The sequence below is a fragment of the Triticum aestivum genome, chromosome 3A (genome assembly GCF_018294505.1).
Source record: "Triticum aestivum cultivar Chinese Spring chromosome 3A, IWGSC CS RefSeq v2.1, whole genome shotgun sequence".
Lineage (NCBI taxonomy): Eukaryota > Viridiplantae > Streptophyta > Magnoliopsida > Poales > Poaceae > Triticum > Triticum aestivum.
In genome coordinates this window covers 268,586,616-268,604,573 of record NC_057800.1, presented here as the reverse complement: position 1 = coordinate 268,604,573, position 17,958 = coordinate 268,586,616, and the positions used below count along the sequence as shown (strand labels likewise).

The 17,958-nt window shown below is 44.4% G+C and overlaps 1 protein-coding gene across 1 annotated transcript; it reads left to right on the top strand.

Annotated features, from left to right (window-relative positions):
- The first annotated feature begins 12,933 nt into the window (after positions 1-12,933).
- LOC123061154 (ubiquitin-like-specific protease ESD4) lies at positions 12,934-17,473 on the top strand. The gene is made up of 9 exons (XM_044484105.1): positions 12,934-13,786; positions 15,038-15,114; positions 15,214-15,307; positions 15,416-15,514; positions 15,916-16,002; positions 16,078-16,197; positions 16,287-16,390; positions 16,652-16,724; positions 16,836-17,473. The coding sequence occupies exons 1-9, from the start codon at positions 13,046-13,048 to the stop codon at positions 16,896-16,898; spliced, it is 1,458 nt and encodes a 485-aa protein (XP_044340040.1). The 5' UTR covers positions 12,934-13,045; the 3' UTR covers positions 16,899-17,473.
- Positions 17,474-17,958: the final 485 nt, after the last annotated feature.

Below are 17,958 nucleotides of genomic sequence, written 5' to 3'. Positions count from 1 at the left end.
ATCCGGAATTTCGGGGAGGGGATATTTATAGAGGTAGGAGGAGCTAGGAGAGTCCAAATGAGGTGCGGTTTTCGGCCACGCGATCATGATCAAACGCTCTAGATGATGGAGAGGGTTTTGGTGGGTTTTGTGCCAAATTGGAGGGGTGTTGGGCTGCAACACACACGAGGCCTTTTCGGTCCCTCGGTTAACCGTTGGAGTATCAAACAAAGTCCAAATGGTACGAAACTTGGCAGGCGGTCTACCGGTAGCAAACCAAGGCCACTTGGCAAGTCTCGGTCCAATCCAGAAATGTTTAATCCTCACACACGAAAGAAAGGTAGAATTGACCATCGGAGGAGAACGAAGCGCCGGAATGCAAAACGGACAACGGGGAAAATGCTCGAATGCATGAGATGAACATGTATGCAAATGCAATGCACATGATGACATGATATGAGATGCATGACAACGATAACAACACACGGAGACAAAGACCCGAACCTGAGAAAATAAAATAACTTAACGCTGGAAACGGCAAGAGTTGGAGTACAAATTGGGTAAATCATATCCGGGGTGTTACAATGAATTATAATAATTTCTTTGTAGTGTGTATATAATTTTTTAGGATCACATGGATATGTATCATATTTTACAACGCGAGAATTATTCATCTTCATATGGTAGATACAACACATACGTACGGGGTTCAAATGTGAACTTTTGTTATATTGGAAAGAGATGTTGGAAATAATTTAAACATTCGTTTGTGACAAGTTTTTGCCATATTATAATTTTCTGTGTGGTCAAATATATCCTTGATGAATGGACAAATGAAATATTTCTCTTGCCTATTAAGGGGCAGGAGGGACCATCTTAAGAGAGCTCTTTAAAAAAACGCATGCATTAGTTGATTGTTTGCTAAACAAATAGTAGCTAATTGCACACTAATTTGAAGATTAGTTTATATAAAAAGAGACAAATGCTCCGACGGTACATACACAGAAAATAGCCGAATAGAAAATTGATACTTTTTGAAGTTGGCTGTTCGTTGGGCCAGTGCAACACTTATTGCTGCTGCAACTTTGGCAGACGGGGCAGCCTTATCCTGTATGGCGGCACTATTTGTATAGATGTATATTGGGCCGTATACCTTCGAAACGCTGACAGGAATGAATCGCAAAGCCCTTTCCCACGAAGGGGATACCGAGCTACCTAACGCCCGGCCTCTGCAACGCCGTTCTCGATTCCTTATATACTACTAATTTACTATCCATAATTTGTTGCTCATAGAGATATGACTCCAGATCTTCGAATATAGGTATATCTACAACAGATGACCAGAACTATGAAAAAAAATACTTTCCTGAAAGACAGCTTGTACATAGCAAAAAATACACCATGTTGGTCCAACTCCACCACCATTCGATAGCACGCAATGCCAGTAACCCAACGCTGCAAACCTCATGCATTTTGGTGCCCTGTATCGAGCGCACGGTGGTCATCCGCCGTCGGTTTGGTCCTCGCCAGCTTAACTCCGGCGATGATGACGTGGCATCATCATTAGCCGCCTAATGATGCAGTTAATTAGCATATGAGTCATTGACAGTAGGCCCCACTCCGCAAATTAACCCAGCTTTATTTCTGTTTAGATTACAATTAATACCAATGGACCCCACACATTAGTATTGACTTGTTGACGTCACCGTTGACCCGATCCCACTTTCAGTGTTTGACTTGGCCAAGTCAACAGTTGACTGGCCCCATTGGTCGGCCTCTGTGGTCAACCGAATTGACTTGCCGACATCACTTTTGACCAGGCCGACGTCATAAATGTTTCTGCATAAAGTAAATCAGAAAATAATTTATGAATTTCAGAAAATGATGCAAACTTTTAAAAATCATAGAAATTAAACCGTAATTCGGATGAAAATAATTTATATATGAAAAAATGATTACAAAAATATGAAGAATCTGTTTATGCCATGTTCGTGCATGTTTGAGCAAGTTAACATCACCAACTAGGACAATTCATGATTATGAAATATGTGGTAATTAGTTTTTGAGTTGGAATTTACTATATGTTTGAATTCCACTTCAATTAACTTGGCTATATATTGCATCAGGTGAATTCAATACCTTAACATGACATGTCATTCATGAGAATGTGCATTGCATTGATTATGTTTCTTCTTTGCTAGTCGGTGTTGTTCCTTCTCAATAGTCGACGTTTCCGACGTTGTGATCATTGTCACTAATGAAGAGCAGTACTATCTTCAAAGGTGCCAGGCAAGCAAACCCCCTTGATCACTCCAATACAATCTCACTCTCTCGCTCCTGCTGTCTTTTACTGCATTAGGACTACAACGATTCAACTGTTACATGTTGCGGTAGTTGAATCCATTCCTCTGCATGACCCATCTTTGCCACAGTAAAATAGTTGAAACCCACTAGCATGAGTAGGAGTTGTTTGAGCCATGATGTACCTACTCATCCATGCTTGCTTGTTATGCCTGCTATTGCTTAGAGTTGTGTCAAGTCTGATTCATCAGGGATGAATTAGAGTGTTGGGATCATGTTCTGATGTTTTGAGCTAAGTGTGTGAACACGATTTGGTAAAGGTAGCGATGAGAGGCCATGTAGGAGTATATGGTGGGTTGTCTCATTGAGACCGTCCTTAAGAACTGAGTTATGTGTGTGTTATCTAAGACTAGATACTACCACATGTTGGGCCCTGAAATATGACCCCGCTCGACTTACTAATCGCCTTGATCTCTGTCTAGGAGTTGCAACTAGCTTGTGGTGTATATAGGTCTTGCTAGTAGTCTACCAAGTGGAACCCAGTGCAAGTGGGCTTGGGACAAACTAGGCACCATGGCCCGGTGTACCAAGCGTAGAACCATCCGTCGAGGTGGACTTGGTAACCCTACACACATCGTTTGGGGCCGTAATGGTAACTTCGGTCAGACTTCCCTTGCTGGTTCAGCCTCAGATAGGCGATAAACCTGAACTAGAGTCTTGTGTGGTTAGTCAGGTCATGGCCGACACCCCCGCCAGGCTTCCGCTTTGAAGGTTGCCGAGTACATGACGTGTAACGATGCTAGGTGGTGGGAGCATGTGTGAAGAAGTACACCCCTGCAGGGTTAACTAAAGTATTCGAATAGCCGCGTCCTCGGATATGGACTACTTGGAGACTTATATGGTTCATAGATAACTGGAAGTTGATACTCTAAAATGCGCAATATAATCGTGAGTGCTATGGATGGCCTTCTCGTAGGGAGACGGGAGCGGGTCCATAGTGGTGTATTGATATGGTGAATATGTGGACTCGTGTGTGCTTCCTCACCTCAAAGAAAATACTGCAGTCATAGTTCAGGATAGCCACTAAGTCAATGCTGGGTTGATGCAGTTAAACTCCAAAACCCCTTTGTTGATACTGATGCATAAGTAGATAGTTCTGATGTAAGTCTTGCAGAGTACATTTGCACTCATGTTTGCTTAATTTATGCTCTTGTAGAGAGGAGACTTCAGTCTCGCTAGTAGTTCCACGTGGGCTTCGATGATTAGCTTGTGAATCCTATAAAGAGGTCTGGTTCCTATGGATGGTCTTGTAGATAGGCAGGCTTCCTAGCCTTCTTCTTTTCAGCTGTCTATACTCAGACAGAATTAGCTTCTGCATGTGCTTGTTACATGTATGACTTTGTATGTTGGGTCATGAGACCCATGTTTGTAATATCATGCTATGTATGGCTCCTCGGAGCCTTTTAGTTAAATACTTTGAGTCGTAGAGTTATGTTGTGATGCCATGTTGTATCTGCACATATCGAGCATAGTGTGTGTATGTTATTGAAATGCTTTGGTATGCGTGGGATTCGACACCCAGTTGCTTATTCCTGGTAGCTTTCCTTATGGGGAAATGTCTCCTAGTGCTTCCACCGGAACACATGGATTGACCGACATGTGTCCTTCTTTGCTCATGTGTCTGTCCCTATGGGGGAATGACATGTGGTGTTTACCGAAGTCCCGATAGCTTGCTACAGCCCGGTTACACTTGTTGCTGACCGACATGTGTATTGTTGGGTCAAGTATGCATGTCCCTATAAGTTTGTGCCACCTTGGGTTTACGACTAGTCATGTCGGCCCGGATTCTCTGTCATATGGATGCTAGAGACACTATCATATACGTGGGCCAAAAAGGCGCAAACGGTCCCGGCCAAGGTAAGGTTGCAGCCATGGGAATACTATGCGTAAGGCCGCAAAGTGATATGATGTGTTACTTGTTAAACCGACGTGACCTGGGATCGGGGTCCCGACATATGGTCATCGCCATCTATTTGCACAAGCATGACCACCCCATAATGCCTGAACAACAGTGTATCTGAGCAAACACACTAAATCGAACGCCAATGAATCATATCATTATCACAACACATTCATGAGCCAACAAACATGTATGAACACATATCGATATAAATACTAACACCACAGACAACATCCACCTCAAAGAGAAGGAGAAGGCCACACCTTCCATCTGTTATCCAATGATTCCTCTCAGAAGTATTCCTGCCTTTAATGTCTAGCCATATTAGAGTTGAGACTCCATTGATACATCCTATGAAGCCTACAAAAAACCATGCAATAAACAAAACCATAAAATAAGCACAAGCAATAAAAAATAGTAAGAGAAACAAAGACAGCAAATGGGCCATGTTTACCGGCGAGGCAAGTCTTGTCTGTCACCGTCTCCACTATGTCATTCGTAAAGCGAAGCCTATATACACGTACAATGGAAGTAACCCACACATGATCCACCTTTGTGACATTAGTCCAAGCCGTGTCCTATACGGGCTGATCACCAAAGGTACTTCCACATACTGCACATAATACACTTTCCCCTCTTGCAGCAGTGATTGGAACCTTGCTATCGGACACTTTGGAATAAGGCTGTGAATACCATATCCCTGCAAAGAAAAACAATGGTATGAAGTATAGCAGCAAATAACACACTATAATGATGAACTCACACATCACCCTTTGGAATGAGGTTGAAGCCCCCCCATAATCATCTAATGGCTAACCCCTAAAAACACTCCCGAAATGACCAATTTGCTCAGCATAATAACAAAAACTTGTGGCCCTACCAATCTAAATGTCCGCATGTCAGTGCCCAGACACAAACCCAGACATGAAAAAAGAAGAAGAGAAATACTAACAAAAAATTGGCACACATTGGCCACATCAAACACGTAGACTGGTAGTGCGACCCGCCCCAGCATGCACAAAGCATCCGGAAAGATACAACCCACCGACCCGCACCAAAAGACAACATAGATCTGACCAACACTGATAGAGAATAGCAAGAACAACAAAACTTCAAGCATGGAGAAGAGGGATTAGGTAGATGCTGCAACCCCACAAGGCAAGAAAGGCCACGAGTTCCCACCGAGCCAAGCAACACTAAAGCAGCCAACGTAGGGAAGAAGGAGCGAGCAGCGCTGGATCCGCCCCTCCGACCAAGAACGCCAACACCCACTCTCCCAAGAGAAATCAGAGCTGCTACCCCCTCAATCCCTCACCCAAATGTGTAGGAGAACAAAAGATCGGAACCCAATCGCAGGGAAGGCAGATCCACACCAACCCAAGAAAAGCAGAGTGACGCTGACACATGCAAAAAGGCGGCGTCCTAAAGGGCCACGAGTACACGCGAGTAGACCCAAGAGTCAAACTCAATGGCGCAGACATGTATAGGCGGGGCCCACCCATGCTGCCCACAACCCACGATCAACCAGGAGCTCTCCCGTCAAGGGAGCTTAGAGTTTTAAGGGATACATCGACACACTCATGGACGCCGGTGCAAGGTTCGTCCTCCCTCCCTCTCCCGTTCACACCGACAACGATCTCATGTGGTTACATTCATCATAGCTCAGTCCACATTATAGCTGCCCAAACGGGCGACTCACGAGCATGCGTGCCCAACCCGTCACACGACTAAACAAGTCATGTTTGGTTCATGACACACTGTGTGCGTGATCATCCATCGAGGTAAGGCCCGACGACCGACATGATGTAACGCCCTCGATGCGGCTATATCTCCCACGTGTCGAAGCACGACTTAGAGGCATAACCGCATTGAAAGCAATGTCGCAAGTGAGGTAGTCTTCACACAACCCATGTAATACATATGGGAAAGAGATACATAGTTGGCTTACAATCGCCACTTCACACAATTACATGAATAAAACATTACATCATCCAGATACAATCAAGGTCCGACTACGGAACCAAAATAAAAGAAGAACCCCAAATGCGACAAAGGTCCCCGATCAACCCCAACTGGGCTCCACTACTGATCAACTAGAACGAAACAACACAAAGGGCAAGATCTTCATCGAGCTCCTCCTTGAGCTTGGTTGCGTCATCTGCACGGTAACATAGGCACCTGCAAACTGGTTTTTGGAAGTATCTGTGAGCCACGGGGACTCAGCAATCTCGCACCCGCGAGATCAAGACTATTTAAGCTTATAGGAAGGATGGAGTAATGAGGTGGAGCTGCAGCAAGCGACTAGCATATATGGTGGATAACATACGCAAATGAGAGCGAGAAGAGAAGGCAAAGCACGGTCGATAAAAGTATGATCAAGAAGTGATCCTATAGCAACCTACGTCAAGCATAACTCCAACACCGTGTTCACTTCCCGGACTCCGCCGGAAAGAGACCATCATGGTTACACACGCGGTTGATGTATTTTAATTAAGGTCAACTTCGGGTTTTCTACAACCGGACGTTAACAAATTCCCATCTGCCCATAACCGCGGGCACGGCTTTCGAAAGTTCAAATCCCTGCAGGGGTGTCCCAACTTAGCCCATGACAAGCTCTCACGGTCAACGAAGGAATAGACCTCCACCCGGGACACTCCGATCAGACTCGGTATCCCGGTACAACAAGACATTTCGACAGGGTAAAACTAAACCAGCAACACCGCCCGAATGTGCCGACAAATCCCGATAGGAGCTGCACATATCTCTTTCTCAGGGCACACTCAGATAGGTCAAGCTACGAGTAAAACCAACCCTCAAGTTTCCCCGAGGTGGCCCCGCAGGCTGCCCAGTTCGGACCAACACTCAGAGGAGCACTGGGCCGGGGGGGTTAAATAAGATGACCCTTGAGTCTGCAGAACCCAAGGGAAAGAAAAGGCTAGGTGGCAAATGGTAAAACCAAGGTTGGGCATTGCTGGAAGAGCTTTACTTAAGGCGAACTGTCAAGGGGTTCCCATTATAGCCCAACCGTGTAAGGGACGCAAAATCCGGGAACATAACACCGATATGACGGAAACTAGGGCGGCAAGAGTGGAACAAAACATCAGGCATAAGGCCGAGCCTTCCACCCTTTACCAAGTATATAGATGCATTAATTAAATAAGATATATTGTGATATCCCAACAAGTAAACATGTTCCAACAAGGAACAACATCTCCATGTTCCAACAAGGAACAAACTTCAATCTTCACCTGCAACTAACAATGCTATAAGAGGGGCTGAGCAAAGCAGTAACATAGCCAATCAACGGTTTGCTAGGACATGGTGGGTTAGAGGTTTGACATGGCAATTTTGGGAGGCTGACAAGCAAATGGTAGGCATCGTAGCATTGGCATAGCAAAAGAGCGAGCAAACTAGCATAGCAAAGATAGTAGTGATTTCGAGGGTATGATCATCTTGCCTGAAATCCCGCAAGGAAGAAGAACGAGTCCATGAAGAAGACAAACGGACGTAGACGAACGAATCCTCACAACTCCGGAACAAAACCGAAGCTAACGAGAGAAGCAACCCGGAAAGAAACAAACAACATAGTAAACAAACATCACATAAACATGGCATGATGCGCAAACAAGTATGCTGCATGTCCGGTTTAATGAGGCATGGCACGGCAAAGTGCACAAACAATCCTACAAATTAAATGGAGCTCAATATGCAACTGCATATTGACGAAACACCATGATAAGTTATTTAGTTTGATCCCGTTTATGTACCCAACAATATTAAATGTTGTTAAGCATGGCAAGAGGGTGAAGCAAATGAAAACTACCTATCTAGTCAAGGTTAAATGAGGCCGGAAGCAACAAACAACAATTCCGGAGAATCCCCATATCATTTAGCAATTTAAGGCAAGCAACAATTTTAAACATTTTAAATGTTGTTATCATGATGCGGATGACATATACAAGTTTTATGCAATTTTTATAAAAACGTTAACATAAGCATGTTATGAAGCATTAGTCGCCATGGCGGAATGAAAAGGGTGCCACGGCGGCGAAACAGAAATGGTGCCACGGCAACATATCCGAAAATGATGCCATGGCAACATATCGGTTCCGGTAGCTCACAGAGATACCGGTGCAAAAGGAGGCGTGACATGAGCGAGTCATGCAAGATGGTGGGGTGATCCCGACTTCCGGGTTCCCACGGGACGGTGGCACGGCAAAAGAGGGGCATCGCAAGGACGATTTGATCACGGAGCAAACGATGCATCTCATTCAACACATGCATTAAGTCACGGGCGTCATCTCGGCGTTATACCTTCAAAGCGTGCGTTTTCGGAGCGGTTCGAGTCGTCGAGGGAAGTAGTCGTTCACGGGCCGTAGTGGAGGTAGTCGTTCACGGGTCGTCGTGGGAAGTAGTCGTACACGAAATAGTGGAAGTCGTGGTACACGTTCGGAGAGGAACTTGACGCCCACGGGGTCGACGGTAGAGGTACTTGACGCATCATGTAGTCGAACTTGGCATATCCGAAGGGGTACTTGACAAACTCCACATCGAATGTAGTCGTTCGGGCTCCCGTAGATGAACTTGACGGGTCCCATGAGTAGTCGTACTCGGCGAATCCACGTAGTTGCACGTATCTTTGTGCTGTAGCCGAACTTGATGAAAACCCACGGTGACGGTAGACGTACACGATCGGCTTGGTGGAACTTGGCGGTGGTCTCCTCGGGTCAACAGTGATGTGCAAGGGTTAGAACGCCCGGGCCTTGGGCGCGGGACGGCGTCCTGGTGGCATTGGCGCTCCTGCGGGCGTGGAGGACGACTTCTGCAGGCACGAAGCAGGGGGCAGCAGAGGGACTAGGCGCGGGGAGGACCGAACCGAGGCGGGGGAGGTCTTGGCGCAGGGCTCCCGCGACGCAGGGCACCGCAACGGGCCTGAGCGACGGCGAAACAGGAGAGGTCACCGGCGGGGACGCGACCTCGGGGCTCTGCTCCTGCAGGCGGAGGCTGGCAAAGGAGGGGCACGGACGCAGGGAAGGGATGAGGCGGAGCGAGGAGAAGGGCGAGGAGGAGCGGGGGCGCTCGATGCAGGAGGAGGAAGGGCGAGGCCGCGGCGCTGGGGAGGAAGAGAGGCTGCGAGGGAGATGAGGGAGGAGGGAGAGCTGCGCGCTGGGCGCTGCGTGCGGAGGGAGAGAGCGAGGGAGATGAGATCGGGCAAGGAGGGAGGAGAGGGGATCAAGGGGAGCGGCCGCGAGAGGATCGGGCGCAGGGAGCTCGTCTCCCTGCTCGATGCGTGTGTAGGCGGCGCTGGCAGGGAACGAGGGGAGAGATGGGGTGCGGGCGCTGCGGCTAGGGTTAGAGGGGCACCGGCTGGGCCTTGGGCCGGCTTAGGTTGGCCGGGCCTAAGAGGCCGGCTGGGCTGCAAGGCTCTCTTCTCCCTCTCTAAAGAAAATAAAAAACAAAACAGAGATAGGAAAGAATAGAAAGAGGGGTTAGGGGAAGAAGTAGGACATGGGGATAATTTTTCCGGACTCGCAAAAATGAGTTTGTTCCGAGAAAAATAGAAAGGCCATGATTGAAAGATTAAATTCAAACTCATTTGATTTAAATTCAAATGATTTGAATAGGAAGTGAGGTTTGGGAAGGTCCAAAAATGTTTGGATTTTTGGTGGAGCTCCAGAAAATGATGAAATAAATATTGGCAAGGTTGGAGACCAAATTTAAAGCAGAAAAGGAACGAAAATATTTTGTAAGTGTGTTTTGGTGATTCCAAAAATGGAATATTTTATTATAGCTCCCTAATAATATTGAGAGGCTTTAATATGTTATAAAGAGAAATCACGAGTGAATTCCCTCGATTTAAATAGATCAAAAGATCTATGCAATTTATTTAGAAGAGTTTTTAAAAAAATGACATGATGGCATGATGCAATGCAAATGATGCAACAAACAAAACAAATCACACGACGAAACTCGGAGTCGCTGGAAGTCTTCTGGAGCGTCGGTCTCGGGGCGTTACACATGACCCATTATTAATTACTAGCTGATACCCCGCACGTTGTTGCGAGACATTTTAGCAGACCAAGAAAAGCGGGCATCAGATAAATGGAAAGAAATATAAGATCTATTGGAAGATTGATATTCACATTTCAAATACTGAACAAATACATTTTTGTACAAAGATGTTTAGCATTATATGTAGATATTCCTAGCCTCCGTTGCCAGGTTGGCTTGAAAAGGCATTGAATTTGTTTTTATAGTACAATTGATTGGCTTGTGCTGAATTCTTAACCACTGGAAAAATAAAAATATGAACATAAGCCATAACTATAGCCATACAACACTATAGGTAAATCACACCTAAAACCTAGTAGTCGTGCGATATATGTTCCAAACATCCAAAGGCATCATGAATAACATACAATCATAAAGCTCTTAAAATTGCTCGGTAGTCAGCATTGTACATTAGCAGATCTTAAACAAAAACGAAATGTTTATTATGGCATGAGAACTATTTGTGAAAGTCTTATAGCTGCACATTCTACCACTACATTTTTTCTAGACGGATCATTATATCTCTTTTATTCTAAACGAAAGCAACAATTAGAAATTTTAGTCAACAAACAATGTAATGAGTTATGTATGTACATTAATTAGATGATCCATGCAGCCGGTTATCTATGATTTCCATGACAATATGTGGTCAGAAGTTTGGGCTTGCAGGAACTGAAACACAACTATTTGTTACTTACCAGGTCATGCTCGCCATTCTTGATATTTGAAGAAATTGAAATGAAGAATAAACATTGGGACAAACAATTGGGAACACTTGGAGAATAGACTCTTCATATCTACTCTTAATATTTCCATCAAGATCGTTGATGGGTAAAAGTTGCAAAATCTCCTGGTAAATCCGAGGCACGCCGGGTAGCCAACATGCGCTTGGAAAAATTGAAGGAAACTTTTAGACATGAATTATCTACGATGTCCCACAGAGCTAGGGAAACAATATACAGTTCTCAATAATTGCTCGACAACCCGATGTAGTTCCATGCATGTTGTCCGTGTCAAAATGAATTATGGAACTCCATCCTTCCATGTAGCATAACTATCTATAGTTCGTTGTTGTGAAGTAGGAAATCAGATAGGTCAATTTGTCAATAAATACATAAATAACAACATGTAAATATGGCATAGTTAGGATGGCAAAAAATATTCAGCAAATCGTATGGGATAACGTGACAGTGAAGTAGCAAGATAGTATACAGGAGGAACGAATTAATGGAGATAAGAGTAAGGAACAACCTGATATAAAGCAGATTTCACGAGGGAGTTAGCAGCACGTGAAGGGAATTCCGGTCTCCAGACTTTGCCCATCACTGTAACTCCTATGAGCGGAATAGACATGCATGTAGCAAAATTAACGGCACGACAAGGTTAGAGATATAATCAGGTGTTTATTACCTCCTCGGCGCCCGTTGAAGGACTGATAAGATTACGGGCTTGCCCGTGATTCAGCAGGCAAGCGATACATGGATCGTGGATGTGCTGGAGATGGCACCACAACGTCGGCTGGAGCTTTGGGTTTTCGCCTCCTAATTCACCCTGTCCAACAGTGGTGGTTAAGACGTGCCCATAGTATCAGCAGACGACGTGCGCTGACTGTGGGGATTTCAAACTCGTCGCCTTTAGCACGCAAATTTCTCAGGATAAAATCTCACTACCTGATTCACCTCTAGCACTTCGATTTCTGAGGGCGAAATCTGATTACCTGAGTAATACTCTCGAGCGGGGGCACTAATTCTTGTGTGTGAAGACTATGATAGTGGTAGGCTCCGTTACCTAAGTAATTTGTTCGGTGAGGAAGATGAAGAGAATATGGCCTAGAAGAGGAACAGAGCGATGGGAAATCAATCAGCGGGGGAATGATTTGGGGAGACCGGCCATTTGATCGATCCGCTCTTTTTCTGTCCAAACTGAAGCAAAAAGAGTGCGCGTGTGAGGTTCGAACTCAAGAGCTCCTTCAGGAGAGTGCAACGCCCTTACCACTACGACACAACCTCACGTCTATACAAATACATCTTACCCCTTTTATTCTTTTTCGAGGCCGCGGTTCCTATTCGTTTTTTCCCCTGTTCCTTTTACCTTTTTTTCTTTTTCTTAAATGCACGATCGTGTTCGTGATTTTAAATTCACAAACTTTCATCAATTCATTGAATTTTTTCCAAGAGTGTTGAAGTTTTTTTTTTAAATTTGATGAACTTTTTCAAATTCGATGAACTTGTTTCAAAATCAATGAACTTTTTTTAAAATTCAATGAACTTTTTCCGAATTCGATGAACTTTTTCCGAATTCGATGAACTTTTTTTAAATTCGATGAACTTTTTTCAAAATCGATGAACATTTTTCAAATTCGATGAACTTTCTTCAAAATTGACGAACTTTTTTCGAAATCGATGAACTTTTTTCATGATTCGTGATTTTTGTGTGTTATTTTGTTTCCTTATTTATGAGCCTTGAAACAGCAGCTCAGCCGAAAAAAAGGAAAAGAAAGCAACACTATTTTTTTTTAAAGGAGCAAGCAACGCTGATCTAGCGAGCGAGGGAGGGAAGCCAGAGTGGGCCGGCCCATGAAGGGGGCGCGCGTGGGCGCCGTAGCTCCAAGTGGCGCTTAAGGCGCCACTTAGAAAAAACGACGGGATCTCCGCTTCGGCAAGGCCACGCTGCTGTGCACCCGAGCGGAGACAGCCTGGGGGAAGGAAGGGAGCCTCCCCCCAATTCGTCTGGCTAGGGTTTCCGCCGGCGGCGATGGGTGCTCTCGCCGACAGCCGCAAGCGCGTCTCCGCCGACCACCGCCTCCTTCCCTCCTTCCCTTCCTCCGCTCCATCTCCCTCCAAGAAACCCAAGCTCGCACCCCTTCTCCCCACCGCCCCTCCCCCGCCTCTCCCCTCGTCTTCTCACATCCCCTCGTCGACTTCCTCGGCTGCGCCGGGGCCCAATTCCTCAACCGCCTTCGCCTCCACCTCCTCCTCCTCCTCATTTTGCTCGTTGCCCCATAGCCGCCACCGCCGCCTTCCCCCGCCACCGCCGGTCCAGCGCTCCATCCATGCCCCCCTGCGACGCATCCGTGCCTTCCGCCTCGGAAATACCCGCTCCAACTCCGATCCATCGTCGTATTCCCCGTCCCCACCACCACAACCTCTCGGCCTCGACCAGTACGTCGACCTCGTCAATAGTGTCACCCAACCCCCGCCGCTTACTCCCCCCGCTTATGTGCCGAGAGGGGCGAAAGCTACCGTCGAGGTGGTCGCTGTCGATGACCTGGGAGATATAAAGCAGGACGAAGAGGAACGAGATGAGGAGGACGAGGTGAAGGGTGAGGTGGTAGTGAGGAAGGTGCCTCTGTACAAGGATCTGTATGAGGCGTCCAGCCGGCAGCGGGACCATAGGCTCGGGATACTTGAGTTTGAGGTGCGTCTTGCCGAGAAGGGCCGACTTGGACTTGAGGGGCTCAAGGAGGCCCGGCCGCAAATCACGCCCAACAAAAAGGTGCACTCTCGATCATCCTTTATCTGTTTATATATCATAAATGAATTGTATAATGACTTAATACAATGCAAAGTTTGCACAGAGTTGTTGCCATATATTTGTTCAAACTTACTTGCATTAGGTAAAGGGGCTGACACTTTACCAAATTTGTGGATTCTTGTCCGCAAGTGCTAGAGCTCAGACCATAGCCGTAAACCTTCATATGCTCATGAAACAAGACAGCTGTTGTGAACAAGAGCTTTTTTTAGAAGACGATTATGGAAACAACTAATTGTGTTCACTTCAAAGTTATTTCTTAACTAAACACGGGCGGCTTACAATTGGTTTGAGTTCCTGGAAAGGATTAGGGCCTTGTGAAGCAATGGAGGAGGTTGCTCTTCGTTTTTTATACTATCTGTATGCACTGATTTTTTCAGCTCTCCTGGAAAGCAGTGTTTATTTTGCGAAATGATTATTAGATAATAATAGAACGGTGTAACTGAGAGGCATTTCCAAGAAAAAAGATAAACTAAAATTTGGTTGGTTTCGATATAAAAAATAATTACATGACCAACTTGTATGCAATGCTAGCACACTTGACATGACATTGTTAGTGCGCAATGGGATACCAAACTTTATGGGGACGTGACATATCATTTGTGCAATTCCGGGATACTAAACGGACCTCCCCAAATTAAATTAATGATTTATCCTCTTCTGCAGTGAGTTTCTCTACAGCACCTGCTGTTAATTGTCCACTCCTTGTTTTCTTTGTTATGCATGGTCGTGCCTAAGGGCATTGGCATGCAGCTGATATATTGCCTAACCTGGCAATAAAAAATGCAAGGGCATAGTTGACCATACTGGTGAACTCTTAGTACTATGTGTGATGAAGAATAAACAACCATTGGAGTATAATATGTGCGTTAACTGTTTTGTGTTTTTGCAAGTCTGCCGAGATCAATATTTCTCGTCTTTGTATAGTGTATACTAATTGGTCTTAGTCAATTTGGGTTATTTTTTACATCGTCATTTTTTAAAAGTATTTTTGGATAGTATTTTCAGATTTTGCAACGTCATTAACACTGGAAAGTGGAAACTGGGGAAAAAAACCCAGCTTCATGTCTTTGTTTCTGAATACAAAAACTGCACTGCAATTATTGTGACAGAAAGCAAGAATAAAGTGTTATAATCAAACTAGTGGAATCTTCCTTCTGACGAAATATTATTGCTCTGTTTAATGTTAAATAAATGTGCCGACATGTGTCTCAGGTGGTGCCGGAACCTTTTGTTCCTCTAACGGACAAGGATGAGGACAGTGTTCGTCGTGCTCTTGGTGGCAAGAATAGGTTTTCCTCTTCTCTGCTCTTGTTAAGAGTTAAGACATAGTAGGCTGTATGCACACTTCTGGTACGTAGCACTGTCTAAAGTCCTTCTTTCATCTCCAGACGTGAGATTCTATCGGAGCATAAAGCTTCAAACATTGTCATAACAAGAGAGATCTTGCAGTGCTTGAATGATAAACACTGGCTAAATGATGAGGTATTCTATTCCCTCTGCTATATATGCTCCAATGTTCTCTTTTTCCAGACTCCATTGTAAGCATATAGAATTAGACATTACTATATGACTTTTCCTTGTTATTTTCAGGTCATAAATTTGTATCTTGAGCTTCTGAAGGAGCGGGAACTGAGAGAGCCTAGCAAATTTATAAAATGCCACTTCTTCAACACCTTTTTCTATAAGAAGGTCCACTACTATATTCAATGTTTTATTACACCATTGTGGCATCGCTTTGCTTTTGCTTGCAGTCGTCTTTAGTTGAATCCGTGTAGAGTTACATCCGGGATTTTTGCGTGACTGCTTAGTGCATGCATGCCGGATCCTAATTTCTCTCTCCAGATTTCCATTAGCTTGTTTGATCATCATGTTTCTGTCATTACATGAACATTTTGCACTTCTGCATGCTATTTAAGTGGTATGGTTTGGTGATGGTGCAGTACTGTTTAATTATTATAACCATTCCTTGTTCCCTCATTGCATACATCACACCTAGTTCACTTTCTCATTAACCATAACACACAATAGGTAGTTTATGCCGCCAGAACAAATTAGTCAACCTCATAATTTTCTTATGTTTCTGTTGTCAGCTGATTAATGGTGGGTATGACTATAAAGCCGTAAGGAGATGGACAATGAAAAGGAAGTTAGGGTACAACCTAATTGACTGTGATAAGGTAAATGCTATTTCCAAGCTTTAATCCTCATGTGATTTTCTATCCTTCTAATTGGAACTACCTTATTGTGTCCAGATTTTCATTCCTATTCACAAGGAAGTGCATTGGTGTTTAGCTATCATCAACATAAGGGACAAAAAGTTTCAGTATCTGGATTCACTTGGCAGCATGGACATGAAGGCCCTGAAAATCATAGTAAGTGATATCTCCCATCCTCCCTCTGACCTTTTCTTTGTCTGTGAAGGACGCGAGGGTCTAATTTTAGCATTTTCCTCCTCTACCAGGCCAGATATCTTGTAGATGAGGTAAAAGACAAGAATGGCAAACAGATTGATGTTCTTTCATGGAAGCACGAAGGAGTCCAAAACCTTCCTCTGCAGGAGAATGGGTATTTCTTATCTTTAGTCATAGAAGTGCTATCATTGTTGTTCTGCTCGACTTTTTTACACTAAGGTGGTGTAAATATTGAAGCCTCTTAAAAACGGCTTCATGACAGTTCTTTGGTGTCAGACAAAATTTTAATTTCTCACAGCATTACTCTACCAATATTCTTTGGTGTTAGACAAAAATTTAATTTCTCACAGCATTACTCTACCAATATTCTAAAATCCACATAATGTACCTCTTACTGAGTTGTTTGTGATTTTAGATGGGATTGTGGCATGTTCATGCTCAAATACATTGACTTCCACAGCAGAGATATGGGCCTTACTTTTGGGCAGGTACTACTTGTTAACCTTTTTAATATGTATTCAGCAGGATCTGAATAACCTTTTTAATAAGTATATGCTAAATAAACTAAAATGGTGTTTTGAATGGGTTGTATTTTGTAGAAACACATGCCTTATTTTCGTCAGAGGACTGCCAAGGAAATATTGAATTTGAGGGCTGGATAATGAAGAGGCGCATCATAGGTATAAACAAAAGGAATGTGCAAACTGGAGGCAAGTGTATGTACTTAATAGAATGCAGCTATGCCTTCCCTGGAGTACCAAATGCAAGGATTTCCGAAGCCCAGGGGTTCAAACCAGTCATCTTGCAAGGATCAAGCCTTAAGAATAGCTTGCATTAAATCAGGTGAATTGGCTGCCACAGTGGATGTTCTTGGCGCAGAAAGCCATCGGCTGACTGAAAGGGTGTTGCAAACTTGCAATCGTCGTGTTATGTCCGTCTGTTAGACTGCAGAGCCACTGAGAGTTGAAAGGATGGTATGGTTGGAACTCATTTAATAGTCATGCCTATTTAATGACTGGTTACAGACTTTGAGCAGTATGCTACTCCCTTGGTCCCATAATATAAGAGCATTTTTTGTAGTGTAAAAAATGCTCTTATATTATGGGACGGAGGGAGTATATAATTTTAGCACAATGTAAGTTCATTGTTTGCAACCTGCCTGTGAGCGTTATGTTTTCTATGACCCGAGTCAGTGCAGTGACAATTTGTGGGATGCAAATCAACTCATTCTTTTCCACGGAGCAATGTCAGTTCAGGCCCTGTTTGATAGCAGAGTTTTTTCTAAGTATTCAGACAATACTACAGTTTTCTTAAATACCATAGTTTTATTTCCTAAGAGCTGTTTGGTTACCAGCCAAAACTGTGGTATTAAAACTACAGTATTTCCAAAACCACAGTATTTTCTCTGTTTAAAGAAAAGAACCCTCTGACCTCTTTTTTTAAAACAGAGTATGCAAAAGAAACGCTGCATCGTTATCTTCTTCCTGCCTTAAGCCGCAGCCGGTGTATGGAGATCGTCTCGCCCCGGGCCCCCGGAACGGAGGGGCCCCCACCGAGGGATGTGTGCCTGGGGCCAGTTGCTGCGTGGACTGAAAAAAACGATGCTACCATTGTGGCCCAAGTTACTGCGTATGAAGAAAGAGTCCGGCTAATAACGCACCAGAATATTAGGGATCGTGGATTGAGTCAACCTTCCACGATAGATGCATCAGTTGCAGGGTT

What these genes read in the sequence shown, in the direction of transcription:
- LOC123061154 (XM_044484105.1), top strand. Translation starts at nt 13,046, where the DNA reads ATGGGTGCTCTCGCCGACAGCCGCAAGCGCGTCTCCGCCGACCACCGC. An exon ending in AAATCACGCCCAACAAAAAG is followed by an intron (nt 13,787 to 15,037) that starts GTGCACTCTCGA and finishes CATGTGTCTCAG; the next exon opens with GTGGTGCCGGAACCTTTTGT. An exon ending in CTTCCTCTGCAGGAGAATGG is followed by an intron (nt 16,391 to 16,651) that starts GTATTTCTTATC and finishes TTGTGATTTTAG; the next exon opens with ATGGGATTGTGGCATGTTCA.